The 18985-nt window shown below is 42.5% G+C and overlaps 1 protein-coding gene across 5 annotated transcripts in view; it reads left to right on the top strand.

The window, feature by feature from the left end:
* The window catches only part of LOC137563506 (carboxypeptidase A2-like), a 184426-nt gene that overhangs the window by 144919 nt on the left and 20522 nt on the right, over positions 1-18985 (top strand). For 2 of the 5 annotated variants that reach the window (XM_068276040.1, XM_068276041.1), the window contains 5 exons: positions 9073-9154; positions 12845-12979; positions 13070-13168; positions 16843-16944; positions 18271-18369. In XM_068276040.1, coding sequence (XP_068132141.1) covers positions 12878-12979; positions 13070-13168; positions 16843-16944; positions 18271-18369 — 402 coding nt within the window. In that variant the 5' untranslated portion in view covers positions 9073-9154; positions 12845-12877. Of the gene's footprint in view, positions 1-4781; positions 4848-9072; positions 9155-9487; positions 9505-9710; positions 9731-12844; positions 12980-13069; positions 13169-16842; positions 16945-18270; positions 18370-18985 lie in introns of those variants that run through there. The other 3 variants (XM_068276039.1, XM_068276043.1, XM_068276042.1) reach the window with 3 other exon arrangements.

Below are 18985 nucleotides of genomic sequence, written 5' to 3'. Positions count from 1 at the left end.
TTTTAGAATGTGAATGTCCATCTGAGGGCACTTTCATCCTCTAGTGTTGTTACCAGATTTTATTTTTGATCAGGACATTAGCTGAGTAGAGTTTAAGTATTTTGCCTGGGTTTGCATGGGCTAGCTAGCATCCTTCAAATTCCTTTGACTATAGTAGGAATAAGAATGTGAGTTCCTCTGTGGGACAGTTAATGACATGAGGTGACAAGAAATGATCTATGTACTCTGAAGTGCTGTGGAAAATGTTGACACATTTTTGACACGTTTGATGCTTTTCTATGCCTCCAAGTTAATGAATATTATACTTAAATAAGCAAATGGCTACTTTCTAACATCTAATATAAATGTCTTACAAATAATAAAAAAAACTTTGCAGCAAGGAAATGAATATTAAGACATATTTAAAAAGCCACTAGGGGGCTCTAGGATCACAATCTATAAGGAGCCTACAATTTGATAATTCTAAAGAAATACCATACTCTAGTTTCCTCCCACATCCCAAAAAACATACAGATAAATTAACTGGCTTCCCCCTAAAAAACTGACCCTAGACTATGATGGTCAATGGTAGGAATTGGATTATAAGCCCCCTTTAAGGGACAGTTAAGTGACAAGACTAAATACTCTGTACAGCGCTGCAGAGGATGTAGACGCTACATAAATACTAAAAATGATGAAATGATAATGCCTAGTTAACATGAGTTTTGCTTAAGTAACCTGCGTTAAGCTACTTTTGTACTGTGCATTACCCAAGAAATAAAGGTTGTAGCATCACCCTCCTGTTCCCTTTGTCACAGCTTACCATTCAACCTTCAGACTTTGAGAGAATTCTGAAGGCATCCAGCACTATAGGCAAAGTAACCTTTTGGATTGGTTGGCAAGTCCACACACAATACGATCTATATAATCTGCAATCTCGTTCACAGATTGAGTAAACTGCCACCACTGTGAGATTGAGAAGATGCTATGCTAACTCTCTATCTAGTCCTGTAGGAAAAAGGGCTCTTTTAACAACCTCACTAGATATAACAATATATATTAATAAAACAGTTATGGTAACGTTCTCTCCGAAAGGCAGGATTCTTTTCAGGGGATATTCAGAACAAGCGCACAAGACTGAAATGGATTAGCCATTTTTTTCATAATGAAATCTTGCAAAAAATAACAAAGTTGAAAAAAAAAAGCTAACAAAAGAACGAGATTTGATAAAGCAAAATATTGGTGATTACAGGATACCCGAGGCAATCAAAAAGGCTATATTTATACTTACCTGGAGCTTGCTACTGCCCCTTGAGGTGCATTGGCTCCCTCGCCATCCTTTCTGACTGCTCAGTTGTCTTCTAATCAGTCCCGGTAATCTGGCCAGTCATGCGCCTCCATGCTTCCTCCAGCCCCATGAGGTGCATGGTATCACGGATGATCCATGAGGAAACGCAATCGATTCAGGAAGAAACACAATCGATTCAGGAAGAAACACAATCGGTTTTCTGATTATTTCCCATTTCGATTGCATGTCTAGGAACTGTACCAAGCCAAACTGGAGTCTGTCTATTCTAGCAGGTTGCAGATTCCATACATTTGACTACAACGGTTTTTGGGTATCACAGCGTTTTCTTCAATTAACAAGAACAAAGGGTTCCACTTGACTCCACGACAGATCCACCAGGAGACTGGACCGCCCATCCGTGGGACAGGAAGAACTAAGAAAGTTTAAATGGCCACCTCCCACCGCCTACCTTCAGTGTTCTTCCTGTCCCCGGGAAGGACAGACGGCGTCTCCTGGGCTGCCGGGGCCAGAGGGTGAGTCCGGGGGAATGCTGTGGTCGCCTGGTTGCATCCCTCTCAGGAGGAGATCCCAGGTGACCTCCGTGGTCAGGCGCAGCACTCCCCTTTGATCGGAACTCCACTCTGTGGATGCGGAAGTTCGTCCGCTTGTTGTGGCGCACGCGAGGTGCATTCCAGAGTGGGCGGATGTTCCCATGATGCAGCATCCGGCGGAAGACAGCAATCACGGCTCTTTCGCTGGTGGGAGCAGACCCGGCTGCTCGTGGGACGCCGTGCTGTGCGGCGTCTATTACAAATAGACACAAACGAGAGTCAGAGCAGCCATAGCAGTCACTGACTGAGGCTGCTGGAAGGATCCGCCGCTCCCTCTTCCACCATGGAGCTCTCCTCCTCTCAGGCCACGGAGCCAGCCACACAAGCCAGTACAAGCCATGTAAGTACTTTGATACTGGCAGGGGATAGCAAGTTTGTTGGCAGCTCACTTATGGTGGTTCTGTTCTTTTTCAGAACCCAAGACCTGCTACCTCCATGGATAAATCTGAATCCTGGACCTGTGGGAACTGTCGTAAAAAACTTGCTGTTTCCTATCCAAAACCCTTATGTATTGCTTGCATTTTGTCTATGGTGAAGCATGAAGGGGGAGACATGTTTAATAGTATGCTTACAAAATTTCAGGATCAATTATCTGAAAAAATTCTGAATGCAAATGTTTCCACTGCTTTCGCATCAGAGTCTAGGGTATCTCAGCAAGATGGTGATGCTGACTTACTTAGGCAATTTCAACAGCCAAGGGTTTTGGGGTCCTCTTCAGAGGAAACGGAGCCAGCTGGGGGGTCTTCTGGCCAGGAAGACGAGACACCTAGGTGCTCCTCAAGGGGTAAATTGAAATTACCGTATTTTTCGCCGTATAAGACACACTTTTTCTCCCCAAAAATGGGGTGAAAAAGTCCCTGCGTCTTATACGGCAAAGGCAGGGAATCTCCGACTTACGAACTCCCGCCGATACGAACCGCGACCCGCCGTCATCTGGGATTCCCTGCCTGTGTGTCCCGCTGTGGCCATCTAATCCCCCCGCCACTGCCTCTTGCCTCTACCACCTCCTGTGTCGCCGGGTCCCCCCACCGTGTGAGCAGCGGCAGCAGCTTACCTCTTCCATCTTGCCCGCGGTAATTGAAGACATCCGGCTTCTGTGGGTGGCTTCCTCTAGTGCCGGCTTCTAATGACGCGTGTTTCACTCCGCATCACGAGGCCCCGCCAGCCAATCAGCGCACAAAGCGGCCGCTCCAGGAAGAAAACACTGCACGTCAGCAGTGCAGTGAATATTAATTAGCCATGTGGCTAATTACTGCGCATGGGCAAGCAGTCTAACGCGTAGCCGCGTATAACGCACAGTATGCTGCACTTTCACAGACCGAGCAGCGTTACAATGTAACGCAACGTGGGCACTGTGAACAGCCCATTGCTTTTACATTGCTGTGAGTTGGACTGCGTTACAGGCTGCACTAACGTGCGCCTGTAACATCTTACTGTGAAAGCAGCCTTAAGCCATAGAAACATGGACATTACCTTGCACATTCAGTTGTAACTGACAGCTGCTGATATATAACTGACAGTAACTGGTATATTTCAGTTCTGACAAAATATTGTCAGAACTGGAAGGGATCACTATAAGAACAAAATGGTGAGCATCTGAGAGGAACTGACAGTGAGGTTAGTATCTAATATTCATTTGCAGCTACATCATGTGTTTATTTTTAATAATTTTACTCGCTTCAGGTTCCCTTTAAGGCTTCCAGTGTTAAGTAGTTTTTAAATGGTGTGGGCTTTTATGGGAGCATTAACTTACCAGGGGGTGTCCACCTACTCTGTCCCTTCTGCCGAAGCTTGAAGTGCCTGAAATGATATTGTGCAGGAAAATGATGCATTCCCTCTGCTAGCTGGGAGATGCAATCACCCTAATGGACTACATCTTCCGACATTCATTGCAGCAGCCAGCGCCACACATCATCACTGGTTACTTCAAGCTGTGGGTCAGGCACAGAGAAGTTGGAGGCTCTTTTATATAGATGGGGGGGGGGGTGCAGAACAGAGACCCACTCTAGTTAAGTGAATGCTTGTTGAACCCGAATCCCCCCCCCCCCCCATTCTGATATGGTCTAAGGCTGGTTTCACAGTGGGACGTTACAGGCGCACGTTAGAGCAGCCTGTAACGCACCTCACCGCACAGCAATGAAAAATCAATGGGCTGTTCACAGTGCCCACGTTGCGTTACTAAGTAACGCTGCGCTATAACAGAACGTACTGCATGCAGTACTTTATAAGCGGCAGAGCTGCGTTAGACTGCTTGCACATGCGCAGTAATGTTGGGGGAGAGCGGCCAGGCACATGGCTAATTAATATTCACTGCACTCAGTGACGTGCAGAGTTTACTTCCTGGAGCGGCCGCTCTGTGCGGCGATTGGCCGGGCGGGACCACGTGATGCCGCATGCGTCCGAGAGTATGCATCACGGCATCACGGACGCCAGAGTGAGCTGCACAACGCGGCTCACTCTGACGTCCACATCAGAGAGCACCAGGCGTTGCGTTAGGGGCACGTTATGCGACCATAACGTCCCCTAAAACGCAACGTCCTGGTGTGAAACCAGCCTTAAGGCAGCACAATAGTACCATACAGTAATGTAATTAACCAAATTCCTCTCTTCCCCGGATATTACCCCTGCATGCTTGTGTCATATTTTCCTTGTGTTACTTGTTGCACTGAATAACATCTGTTATAGAGCTGTCAGAGTTGTACAGTATGCCAGTACTCTACAGACGTCAGTACATTTGTTACATCAGAGGAAAAATACAGGAACCAATATGGTGATCAGTAAACAAGTCTGTATCAGAGGCCTTGAGATAAAATGAACCATCTGCATCTTCTCACTCTGAAGTGCACATTAGTTTCCGTCGTATATATAGCCTTCACTGACTGTGCACCATTCCCAGAATCCAGCATGAAAATTATTCTGCTTCTCACTGCCCTAGTGGCAGGTGTGCTATCTGAAGAAACATTTATAGGGTAAGTGGAAGATATTAGGAAGGGATAAAGTTAAATGGCCTCTAAACATAATTTACATTACATGATTATGCAAAGTGAAGAGGCTTAAAGCCTAAATTGAATCTTTTATTGCAGAAGGGAGAGGCTGTTTTTAAGATAAAGGATAATTCATTTTCAATACATTTATGGTAGAATCAATCACTGATTTTTTTTTTTTTTTTTTTTCTTTAGAAATCGAATACTCTAACAGGGGTCAGGAACTTTTTCGGCTGAGAGACCTAAATGACACATATTTTAAAATATAATTCAGTGAGAGCCATACAATATGCTTCAAACTGGGACAGTAGGGCTCACGTCCCTGCTGCCATGGTGATGTGTATATAGTTGATCCGCCGGGCAGCGGAAGTGTCAAACACATCTTCAGCAACATCAGCAATTTACTTGAGAGCCAGAATGGAAATACAGACTAATAGTGTAACATCTGCTATTATGGCGGCTGCAGACACGCAGGGTGTTTCCGCAGCCGCCTCGCCTTCCTGGTCAGGGACTTCACCAGTGCCTCTGGCGTCTAGTACGCCGAGGACGGGTCTGTCATTTGCACATAGAGCTGCTGTATCGCGCAGGCGCGCGCGGAGACAGGACCTTTATGCGGGGAGGAGGCGCGTCAGCTGACCGGCCGGTCGGCTGACGTCAGAGGAGACTCACAGCCCTCCAGATTGGCTGATTGTGGTGGGCGGGGTTGTGGGGTCTCCTCTGCTTCAAAAGCCTTCGCTGTGCACTCGCAACTTGTCTGCTGTTGCGAATACTTATGTGCTAGCGCTCAGACCTTAGATAGTATCAAGTGTGCTTTGATCTGGGAGGAAACCAGGGATTTCATACAAGACTAGGATATTATTATACTGTTTATTGATATATTGTATATGACCCTTACTACCCTCTGACTCTGCTCTTTGATTACCATTCCTGTACTTCTGCCTATCTGACTCTGTTACTGAACCCTGCCTGATATCTTACTATTCTCGTGCCTGTCGATTCTGTACTGTGCCTGCTCGCTCGTTACTGATCATTGCTTGTCTGACCTCTCTACTCACCAGTGAGCCCTTGTCACTGGTGAGGTGCTCTTTTGACAGTACCCACCAGCTCCTCTGGTGAGGTAAAGCCAAACTGTCAGTTATTGTGTTGATAGTGCCCACCAGCTCCTCTGGTGAGGTTAAGCCAAGGGGGGGGGGGTGGCACAATTTCAGTGTTCGCCATAGGCTCTATATTACCCAGATAAGCCCCTGATCAGATCCCAATCTGAGAGGAATTGATCATTTTTCCAAATCAGGTGAGGATGGTCGATCAAGCTTTCCAGAGATCGACCATCCTCACCAGGTAAGTATACAAGTGCCACTTGCCCTAAAACTTACACATTTATTTTAATGACAAAAGCATCACTAATAACTACAATACATTTTATACTGTAATCAAGCTGATACAGCTACTCCTATGGAGAAATTTGTCCAGCTGGTATACTGATATTTTCTTTAGTGTCAAATGCACCTTGACAGTACAGATGGAGCTTAATTCAGAAAATATTATAAAATTGTTTTTTTTTGTGTGTTCCTTTGTTTAAAAAAAAAAAAAAAAAAAAAAGAAGTTAATGGGAAAGATAAAATAATGAATTGAGAAGTAAATTACAGAATTGTGAGTTAAATACCTTATAAATGCTATTTAAAAAAAAAAAAAGTAGTATAACTGAAATGTTCAGTATTTTACCACCACTCTGGAGCTGTTGGCAAAATATCAGCCAGCCATTTGTTGGGATATAGAAAAGTGTGGCGCAAGGAAATGGTGGGGAGGGAAAGAAGAAAGTTTATTAAAACAGTCAGGAAAATAAAGATAATAAAACATGAGGCTCGATTCATGTTACTCGCGCAAAGTTTTACACGCGCACAGGTTTACACGTGCGCGCTAGCAAAGCTCTTTGCATGTTAATGCGTCACAATGTGCGCATTGTGCCAAGCTTACACATGAAGAGCTTTGTTAGCGTGCGCGTGTAAACCTGTGTGCGCGTACAGCTTTGCGCGAGTAACATTGCGTGTAGCACGCATAGCACGGCCATGCAATGCATTAGCACGGCTTGATGAATCAAGCCAATTGTCAGACTTTCACTCAATTGTGAACAAATCCACAAGATTATCTTGCACAAATTGACAGCCAGAGGGTTTGGTAATAGCAATCAAAGGTTTTTATATCCAGCTTTTTTAAGGAAGACAATTATCTCCAATCATAACAAATTTGTTAACAGAAGATTAATGCATTGCACTTTGTCAGTAAAATAACAAATGCTGATCATATCACCATTGATTTTCATTTCCCATGCACTGCAAGAATTATTCAGACTGTGAGGTATCCTTATGCTGGGAATACACGGTTAGATTTATGCACCGGATCGAGCCGCTGGCTCGATCCCGGCGCATCCCCGCTGGCGCCTGGAACGATACCCGCTTGTCTCCGCGGGCGCTCCTTATCTTCTGCTCGTTTTCTTCACATTGTCCGCCCGCGGGGAATCGAGCGCCTCACTGATCAGACCTGTCAGAAATTATCAATCCAGCCATCAGCGGCTCGATTGATAAGAAACTATCTAACCGTATATTCCCAGCATAAAAGTGAACCTGAAGTGGCAAAAAAGAAAAAAACGATACTTTGCTAGAGAGAAGCCATGCACGGATCCTTTCCTCTGAACATATCCCATAAGAGCTTGCTGGATACATTCTTATTGCCACAGTCCGTCGTATAAGCATGGCAGTACTTCACCTGCATAAGAATAGGCCGAACCTGCACAGTAACTGGTTTCTGCTCAGGCATACTTATGCAGGCACTAGTAAGCAAAGAGGAATGCGGCCATAAAGTAATCTAGGGTCTCAGCCAGTGGGGGGTCAGGGAGGATGTGGGAAGCCTCTGTAGAATCCAGAGGCTTACCTCATCTTAGGAAAGTACAGTGGCGTAGCTAAGGAGTTGTGGGCCCCGATGCAAGTTTTACAATGGGGCCCCCCAAGCACTCTATACATAACAATTGATACGGCGCACCAAAACCTGCCAATGGCAACTACAGTGTCAGAGGTGCAAGAAGGGGATGAAGAACAGTTTGTTAATGATTACCACTATTCCAAGTATCTATAGAAGTGATTATTATGAGCACAGGACCAATAGAGAGCTAATACTGTAGTTGAGGGAGAGCCCTTCGGGGCCCCTCTGGCCCAAGGGCCCCGATGCGGTCGCTACCTCTGCACCCCCTATTGCTACGCCCCTGGGAAAGTATATAACGTTTTCCTTAAGTGCCAGCTTAGGTTTGCTTTTAAAATGCTGCATATTATTTTTAATATATATAAATGCATTCGTTGGCTGTCAATAAAATACCATCAGTGGAAAAATAGGAGATAACTCATCTCTTTGTGGTTTAGGCCCATGCAATTCTTTCTGTACTGAAATAATAGTACAGCTAGATGGAGGGGGGGATACACTGGGAAAACAGAACCTGTCTACAGTGTGGGGTGTTGGTTAGGAAGGAATATCTGTCTATCTGTGTTCTTTATGTGGGGATGAAGCATTATATAACATTTTCACTTATTGGCTGACCTGGTCCAGAGACCCATACCAGCAGAAGAGAAGGAGTACTGCAACCACGGACAGATGGGGCAAAGTCCTGTCTCTGTTTAGACATGAATTCTAAAGTCACTTTTTTCTGTCATGTGTAATTCAGTTCCACAGAAATCAATCACCTACATAGAAAAATGCATGGTATTTCATGTGAATAAATAACTGCATTAGGTGCAAATAGAAGGAGAGTCTGGCACTGGCTTTATTCAAAGTTTAGTCACATAACATGTAATGACACACTAGTACCTTTCACACGGTTGGTGGTGGATGCAGGGCACAGGTTTCTCCCATGAAGCAAAACTGCCGCCAGGCATAGGTCAGTGCTCATCGTCAACTGTGTGAAAGTGTGTCATTACCATGTATGTGACTGAGCTTTAAAGAAAGCCTTGACAGTAGAGCTGGATTCTTCTCTTGTCCTTTGCACATTAGTTTACTAGACATCTAAGTCCAGAGCATGCTGTAGCTTGTATTATCCTTCACACACCAGCAGAGTACCCTCCATGGTAGTGCAGGTGTTCCTTGCTCTCCATTTTCCATGCCAAATAACATTAGTGAGCTGTAACAGTTGTTAGACATTGCTATCTGTGTGCGTTTTCTCTTGCAGACATCAGGTACTGCGGATTAAGGCAAACAGCCATGAGCAAATCGGTCAGCTGGAAGTTCTGCAATCTCTCTCACACCTCGAGGTACACATACTACAATATTGCATGCTAAATAATGCCTTTTATTACATTTAGTTTTATTAAATGTAAAGGTTGCAAAAAATTTAAAAGGACATAAAAATTACAATCCATTGTATTGTAATTTTGCCAGTCCTCGCCTCGTGCAATGCTGTAGCCCAGTGTTCATGTGCACATTGATATCAAATGCATGGAATGACATCATTCTCTTTATATGGATATTTGATGTGTAATGTTTTTGTTACCATTTTGAACCTTTTAATAAAGCTTTGAATGTTAAATTTTGTTTAAAAAAATGCTGTAGCCCAGTGAAAGCAGTAGCAGCAATAATGTAAGTGAGCCTGCCTTTAGATTAGGTAGGAAGCCGCAGAAAGGTCTGCTCATACAAAGAGCCATTTTCACAAAAGTTCAATAAAGTTGCCATGTGGAGGGAGCACATGGCAATTTTACCATTACTTACACTGACAAGGTACCGTCCATTGTACAATTAGTGCAACCTATGTTACCTAGGTAACATGAGTTTTGCTAGCGTAATGCTACTTGCATAACACGCATTACTTTAGCAACGCACGTGTTACCTAGGTAAAGCAGGCCAATTGCATAACCCATGATCTCTTGTTATCGTAAGTAATGGTAAAATTGCCATGCACTCCCTACGTGGCAAAATTACCAGATTTTCTTGTATATGACCTGAAGAGTCTCTTCAGTAAAGAATGCTGGAAACTCACAAATACTGCTGAACTGGCCTAACTTGCTGTTTAGCCACTGCAAAACATGCAGATTTGGCTTTTCATTGGACCATATTCATAAAGGTTCTGTAAAGTTACCGTGTGGAGGGAGTGCACTTCTATTTTACCACTACTTACATGCACAAGGTAGCTTGTCTTGCAGAATTAGCGCAACCCGCATTACCTTGGTAACGTGTTGCTAGGGTAATGCTCATTACGTTACTTATGTACTGTGCATCACTGCATGAACAACACTCGCGTTATCTAGGCAACACTGAAAATGCTAACTGTGCAACGCGCACCACCCTGTCAGTGTTAGTAATATTAAAATTAGTATGCACTCCCTGTGCACTGCAACTTTATTATGCCAGTATTTTTCAGACTTCACTAAGAGGTTTTTATTTTTTTATTTGTTTGTTTTTTATAAAATTTGCAGTTTCTAATTTGGAGTAAAGTGCAAGTTGTGTTCACAAGCCACCTACAATTTAGAAACCGTATTTTTAAGATTTTCACTGCTGAATTTATGAAATTCTGTGACTTTTCTATTGCTGGTTTTAGCAAAACCGCTGCCTTACTGTAGAGACGTTCTTATTATTCCCTGTTAATCGCTACGGTTTGATCTGAATGGCCAATCTACTGTCCCATATTAGAGGGAGTGAAAACTGCTGCAGGTTTTGTAGAGCAGCCTTTCTGCACAAAACAGTCTGTTGCAGGACCAGGGAGGAGATGTGTTTCCAGGATGATATCCGGTGGGCTTAATATTCTGTCAGTATAAATAGTTATTGGCAGACCTGTACCAGAGGTTTGTATCAACAAAGGAGTAGGATTATAGCACATGGGGGCAAGAGAGAGCACTACCAAATGTAAGCATGCTTCTATAGTCTTTCAAAGGCAATATCTGATTATTAAAGAGAAACTCCAACCTAGAATTGAACTTTATCCCAATCAGTAGCTGATACCCCCTTTTACATGAGAAATATGATTTTCACAAACAGACCATCAGGGGGCGCTGTATGACTGATTTTGTGCTGAAACCCCTCCCACAAGAAGCTCTGAGTACCGCGGTACTCTGGGCAAACTGCCACAATGTAACAATGTTCACAGACAGGAATTAGCTGTTTTCAGCTGTCTCTAACAGCCAAAACGGCTAGGAGCAGCTACATAACCTGCCCACAGTAAAAAATGTCACCATGTAATACATATCAGAATGTAAATCGGGGAGAGGAAAGATTTTACAATGAGCAAACACTGACTAAATCATTTATACATAATTATGGTAAAAAATGAAGCACTTTTTTTACTACATTATTTTCACTGGAGTTCCTCTTTAAATTATAGTGGTTCCGAATAAGTGGAGGCAATATAATCCCTGCTTTCCTTTTAAATGAGAAGATATGGCAGGAATCGCACAAAACTAGTGTATATTAATGGTGCTTCATTCTGGGAAATCTTGCTCTGTTTTTTTCCAAACATTGTACAAAACATCTGCAAATTGCAGCTGAAGTAGCCTTTACTCCATTATGCCTTGCACATGAGATTGTGGTTGCCTAAAACAATCTGTACAGAAATGCCTGCTAAACGGTCATCAAGTGATCACAGATGTGCTTGTTCAGCTTTCTGCTTATAAAAGCATGTCCTAACCTATGGCAACGGAAGATCAGAGGATGAGAAGAAGCAAGTGTCCTGCTGGCAGTGCACATAGGAAAAAAGCTGCAGTCTGCTAGAAATGAATTAAAATCATACTCTCCATTATTGCCAGTCTATCTCCAAACACATGTAATAACAATGGTCAGGGAACGGAGCGGACTGTGGAGCAAATTGGCTTTTAGAGTACTTCCAGGAAGATACAGTGGAAGTTCCAGAAACAGAAGATCATTAACTGCAACAGGCACTCATGCCAACAGTTAGACAATAGGGGTTAATTCAATAAACCCATGGTAAAATTGCTGAGCAGAAAGAGCAATTGAACCACTATTTACACAAGTAGCGTAAAACACATTGCACACCTAACACTTTGCGTTATTTTATCAGGCAGGGAACACACTTGACTTTCAGTTTTCCGCGCGCGTTTTTCTGCATACTTTTTCTGCACACTAAGTGTGTTTCAATGCAGGAAAACGCGCGCGTTTTTTCACAGCAGCTGATGTAATTGATACAGGAAACTGCCAAAATGTGCAGAATCAGGATGCAGAATGTCAGTTTTTTTTCTGCGCGCGAACAACACAGCAAGTGTGTACTAGCACATTGATTAACATGAGTTCTCAGTTTTTCTGTGCAGAAAACGCGTACGAAAACAGTCAAGTGTGTTCCCTGCCTCAGGGTTTAGGGCATCAAGCCCATTATCTCTAAGGTACAACTTTAACCATTGCTATTTCTGCAACTATTATTATGATTCTGTATTTATATAGCTCTGCTATCTTCATGCAAAGCAGGGCATTTGATCGCTGGCAGATGGCAATATGGGTTCCACATAGATTGCTGTTAATTGCGGATATAGTGACATCCACTGTATAATTTGGGTGCTGGAGGTGCACGCTAAAATCGAAATTTCACGGCTTTGGAAAGGTGGCACGGATATTGGTGGAGGGGCTTTTTAGTGGCAGAAATTGTGGCGCAGATATTTTCGGGGGATGGGGGGGTGGTTAATGTTGGGAGTAGGTAGAGGACGAGTTAGTGTGAGAAGAGGGTTAGATAAAGTGTTAATAATATATCAATAAAATTATCAACCAGTGCTCATTAGTAGACTGTCAGTCAATTTACTGATGTTCCACTAGCGGCTTCTCCCGGAACCCAAATTACCACAGCGCTCTTTTTCAGTATACATTCTTTCAGAGTGCTATCCAGTACATCATCTATATGTCCGGCTGCTTTATTTATTGAATTGAACTCTGTTTTAATGCCTTATTTTTACCACATCTTCAAAAATTGCAGTGTATGTGTAAGAATATTTTTTTTTTTTTGTATTTAGCTTGATTTCTGGTCTGAACCTGCAAACCCTAAAATGCCAGTCGATATTCGAGTTCCCTTTGAAAATCTCATGTCCGTAAAGGTGTATCTGGAATCCAATAACATAGAGTACTCTGTCATGATAGAGGATCTACAGGTAACCCATGATCTTCAGGATAGTTAGTATATTTGAATCTGATTACTGGATGTAATTCCTCTAACAACTAACTGTGTATATTTGTTGTAGAAATCAATTGACAAAGAAAGAGAAGAGATGGAAAGCAACAGAAGAAAGGAACGTAACGCTGGCACTTTTAATTATGGTTCCTATCACACGCTGGATGATGTAAGAGAACAAAGCTACCTACTGTTACTAAACAATGATCCAAGAATCTGTATACAAAATGCCAGTATTCTATTCTGTGAAGTTCTAATGTTCATGAAGACTTGTAGGTATACCATATATAACCCATGCTACATGGGTAATGCTTGCATAACATGTATTCTCATATCGTGAGCATTACCCTAACAAAGCAACCCATGTAACATGGGTTGCACTGATTGTGCAATGCACGCTACATTAGTGGTATAGGTAACAACAGTTTTACTGTAGGATAGTGAATTGACCCCATTAACTGATACTGTTGTCCAGATGTTGTTAACACAAACATTTACTCCTTTCCCATTCCTTGAAGCTGCGACCGAATATTTTATTTTACAACTTTATGTATGTTTTGCTTTGTTACTGTATGTACTAATCACTTTTTAAAGGATACCTGCACTTAAAACTTAGTTCAGATATCCTAATGACAGGCCTTGAAGCACAAAAATAGTTATTCCCTGCCGTTAGGCTTCTGATGAGTGTCTTAGCTTCCCAACCAATCGCTGCAGAGAGAGAATTTCCATATTTCTGTGTACAAGTGGCCCTAGTGGTGACCTTTTGATCCCCCAGTTACCCCCTATGAGAACGTATTACAAGTATTGCCCCAAAATACTTGTAATGCTGACCAAAACACTGACATACAGTTCCCATGTAGGCCTTTTTTTCCTTTTTGGCCTTATTTTAGGACAACTGACCTTTAAGTCATAAGCTCAGTTATGCCTTAATATATTTAAAATCCTATTCTTACAGTAAATCTGAACTGTAAATGGAGATACAAAATTATATCTATAGTCCTATTCCTAAACAGGGACGGATTTGTACTCTTTACTGCCTAAGGCCGCTGTCACCAGCCGCCCCTTCAGTATAGATAGCCAGATAACCCCTTCCCTCCAGTATAAGTAGCCAGATGACCCCTTCCCCCTTTACCTCCAGTATAGGTAGCCAGATGACTCCTTCCCTTTCCCTCCAGTATAGGTAGCCAGATGACCCCTTCCCCCTTTCCCTCCAGTATAGGTAGCCAGATGACCTGTCCCCCCTTTCCGTCCAGTATAGGTAGCCAGATAACCCCTCCCCCCCTTTCCCTCCAGTATAGGTAGCCAGATAACTCCCTTAATCCCTCCCCCCCACCCCCATAGGTAGCCAGCTCACCTTCACACCGCAGCAGCCATAAGTGTCACCCATTTCCCCACTCGTCTCCAGTGCAGTAGCTTGCTCTTCCTTTCCGTCTCCAATGCTGACCAAGTCCATAGCCACCGGCCACAATGCAAACGTGCACAAAGCTCAAGATGGCTGCTGCACAGTTGGCTAGCAGCAAAGTACCGTGTTCAGACGCTTGCCTGTTTTCCCTACATAGCAGTATTTGCAAGCTTGCAAATGTTGCATCACTTTTGCCTGCTGCTTTGGTGCCCTTGCTCCTGTGGTGCCCTAGGCCATGGCCTAGGTGACCTTGGCTTAAATCCAGCCCTGTTCCTAAATAGGACTTACTTTGTGTTTAAAAGCTGGAAACCCAAGTTGTATAGCTCCCATCTTGAAATATTGAACCATTTTATTTGTCCCCTGCACTCAGAAGTGTTTCTCTGTTGAGCTAGAGTTGTATAGCATGTATATGAAATTCGTTATCACTAAGAGTCCCGCTCAAGTCTGACTGGAGAGAATGTGTCATTTACAGCTTATTCTATGTAGGAATTAGACTGTAAATATAATTAAATTGCAGTCAGACTGTAGTATACAGCCTGGTACACACACATTTTTAACTGGCCAATTTTACCATTTCTATGTAGTGTAAGAACTTGCCTGCACTATGTTTATAGTATTCAAAATCTGTTGGCCCTCACACTACAGGGAAGTGGTCAAATTGGCCAGTCATTTGGCAAACAGAATTGGATGTGTGTACACACCATATTTCTCACTGATACGAAATTAGAATTAAAATGTTGTACTTAAAACCAGCTGTGTGATTCAATCCTATTTTCCAAAAATGTATCTTTTCATTTGCATTTGTACTTTTTCCTTCTGCAATATTTATTTTTGATTGACGATCTCTTCATTCATTACCGGTACTTCCCAGTGCAAACCGCCCTTAAAGTCCAGGAGGTGGATATTTAGTTTCCCCACCGAGGCTTCCAATTGATCCAGACCAATGGATGAATGGGAATCCTTGGTTCCATGTTCAAATATGGCACGCCTGGCCAAGGGTATGCTTACAGCAACTTTCTTACCACAGCATTAGTAAATCAGGCCCAGGAAGTCACTGGCTGAGAAGTATGTAGATCAGGTCACTTCACTGGCTACATGCATGTTGTAGGTGAATTATCCAAGGGCTGCTTACATAGAACCGTAGTGAAAACACATTTGATGTGCCAGATGCACAAATCTCATGACACTTGTAAGTTTGAATTTTCTCAGTGGATTGTAGACCACATTGTCTATTCCAATAAAAGTTAATCATCATTTAAAAAGTGTATGAAAATTGTAAGCCGTCTCTTCTCAAATGTTAATCCACTGCATACGGCGCATGGCAATTTGTTTCTAGTATTTAGACAAGTAACATAGTGTGTATGTAGCTTACTGACTGTTATAGAAGGAACACGCATGTTGTGTACATAATAAAAGTTGCTCTATGTGTGCAATGCACACTACATTACTAGAATCAACCCAATTGATAGAAAAAATAATTACATACCTTTGCTCCTCCATAGATAAATTAATTTTGGATTAAATGGGTTGCATATCCGCATTGTTATACAAATTATCCAAATCAGTGCAACAGACAGGCAATTGGCATTTTTAACAGAGAACAAAAAGATTGAAGCCTCCATATTCTTCATTTCGTTTAAGGCTGGTTTCACAGTGGGACGTTACAGGCGCACGTTAGAGCAGCCTGTAACGCACCCCACCGCACAGCAATGAAAAATCAATGGGCTGTTCACAGTGCCCACGTTGCGTTACATAGTAACGCTGCGCCACCAGACAACGTACTGCATGCAGTACTTTCTAAGCGGCAGAGCCGCGTTAGACTGCTTGCACATGCTCAGTACGGGTGGGTTTTTTATTTTGGGGGCGGAGAGGAGGCGGGGAGAGGCCGCTACGTAGCCAGGCACATGGCTACTTAATATTCACTGCACTTGCAGTGTTTTCTTCTTGGAGCGGCCGCTGATTGGCTGGCGGGACCACGTGATGCGGAGAGCTCCGCTCACGTGGTCTCCGCAGTGCCTCCGACAGAGCAGGCGCACCAAGAGCTGCTTGTAACGCGGCTCTTGGTAGCGTCCTGCTCCAACACCACCAGGCGTTGCGTTAGGGGCACGTTATGCGACCTTAACATCCCCTCTAACGCAACGTCTGGTGTGAAACCAGCCTAACTGATGGATAGATAGTCTAGTATATCATTGGATATTAGACATACGAATAAAGATCTTCCAAAAGGCTACTTGTGCAGGTATCCAAGGACTCTGCTCTGACCTGGAATTACCCAAAAACGCCAAGTCACAAGGAGGGAGGCAAATCTGCTATCTTTTCTGGGGTTCCATGTTTTCTTAATATTCCTTCTCTGCAAATATGCCTTATAATAAGAACAATGTTTTGGAAAAAGTGATTATTTTGCATTTAATTGGCTATTCATTTGGTCTCCTACTTGCCAGATCTACAAAGCTATTGACTTTATCGTTACGGATTTCAAGTCAATTGTAAGCAGACAACAGATTGGCACATCATATGAAGGTCGTCCCCTCTATGTTCTTAAGGTAAATCTGTTCTTTTAAATAGTCTGGAACACACATTCATGTAGCATTTTGGGTTGAATCCAGATGTAACTGATGAAAGATGTGTTTAGTAATTGGCTGTAACCACATAACAAAGGGAATGCATGAAATGTAACCATTCCATAACTATTTTGGCCTCCTGGACGTACTAGCTACGCCCAGGAGGCCATGTCCGCGTGCGTGCACGCGCGCTCCCGGCCGCGGATCGTTAGCCCACGAATCAGTGAATCGGGCTATGGTGCCCGATCACTGATTCCTCTCCCCCGCAGAAAAAGCGACAGCTTCTCTCAGAAGCTCCGCTTTTTCTGGCTGTTGCGTCCCCCATACGTCCCTCTAAGCGTATGTTACGCTTAGCGTGACGTCATGTAAACAAACTCATGGCCGCCATCTTGTGGCCAAAAAGTAAAACTGCAACTAAAAGTAAAAAAAAACAAAACCTTAACACACATTTACATTATAAAAGTTCTGTTTACATCCCACCCTCCCAAAAAATACCCAAATAAAATGTTTAATATAAAAAAAACAAAAAAAAATGTAAATATTTACCTAAGGGTCTAAACTTTTTAAATATCAATGTAAAGATGAAATATTTCTATACTTTTTTTATTTTAAACTTGTAAATAGTGATCGATGCAAAACGGAAAAAATGCACCTTTATTTCCAAATAAAATATTGTCGCCATACATTGTTATAGGGACATAATTTTAACGGTGTAATAACCGGGACATATGGGCAAATACAATACGTGAGTTTTAATTATGGAGGCATGTATTATTTTAAAACTATAATGGCTGAAAACTGAGAAATAATGAATTTTTTCAGTTTTTCTCTTATTCTTCCTGTTAAAATGCATTTACAGTAAAATGGCTCTTAGCAAAATGTACCACCCAAAGAAAGCCTAATTGGTGGTGGAAAAAACAAGATATAGATCAGTTCATTGTGATAAGTAGTGATAAAGTTATAGGCTAATGAATGGGAGGTGAAAATTGCTCGGATGCATAAAGTGAAAGCGACTGAAGGCTGAAGTGGTTTGTTCAGAGTCTCAATAAATTAACCTTGATTACTTTTTTTTATTTTATGTTAGAAAAGCAAGTAGACTTGCTTCTACAGTGCAATCTGTGAAAAGGTTAATGTTTTAACTAATTCAAATTTTCTAATTAAAAAACAAAAAAACAAAATTTGAAAACACATTTCTAAATTTACATCAGAATGTTAATATTAATATGAACGTTAATATTAATATGAACTTAACACTAGACAAAGTCTGTATACTCGTTAATGCATTATCTAAAATTGTTTATCCTACAGTTCAGCACCGGTGCCAACCGCCCTGGCATTTGGATAGATGCTGGCATTCATTCCCGTGAGTGGGTTACTCAGGCAACAGCCCTGTGGACTGCACAGAAGGTAAGATTTGGTTAGATTTATAAATACACATTTTTTGAACGTTAAGTTAACCAAAGGAAAACAAATACGAGAATAGATTATCTTTATTTATAAAGCGCTAATGTTACCATACACAATGCTGTAGAAGAGACATTACAACATTAAACAATGGAACATAAACAGGTCACATATATATTACAAGACCGGGGTTCTATATTCAAGTAACAGTCACTAATCCATTCAGTGGTGGAGTAATAAACACCAGGGAAGAGGGCCCTGCCACACAGGCTTCCAAGAATAAAGACACATTAGGTGAAAGAGTTGGCGTGTATATTCAGAGGAGTGGTCTAGGTAAAAGAAGACGGAGGGTGAGTATAAGCAGGTCTTTAGGTTTGAACAAACCTGATAGGGGTTAGTAAAAGGAGGTTCCAGAGAGTAGGAGCTGCTCTGAAGAAGTCCTGGTTGTGGGCCGGTAATGCCTTGCACGTGAGCAGGCAATGCTTGGGATGGACATCCTTAGAGTGTTGGAGGAGCGAAGAGATCGATGTGCGGTATATTTCTGTATGAGATCAAAATAATTGTATTATTATTTACACATTTGGCAAGAAGTTTTGAATCCCAATTCAAAACTTATGGC

This window comes from Hyperolius riggenbachi, chromosome 3, assembly GCF_040937935.1.
Source record: "Hyperolius riggenbachi isolate aHypRig1 chromosome 3, aHypRig1.pri, whole genome shotgun sequence".
Lineage (NCBI taxonomy): Eukaryota > Metazoa > Chordata > Amphibia > Anura > Hyperoliidae > Hyperolius > Hyperolius riggenbachi.
This window is presented reverse-complemented; position numbering and strand designations above follow the sequence as displayed.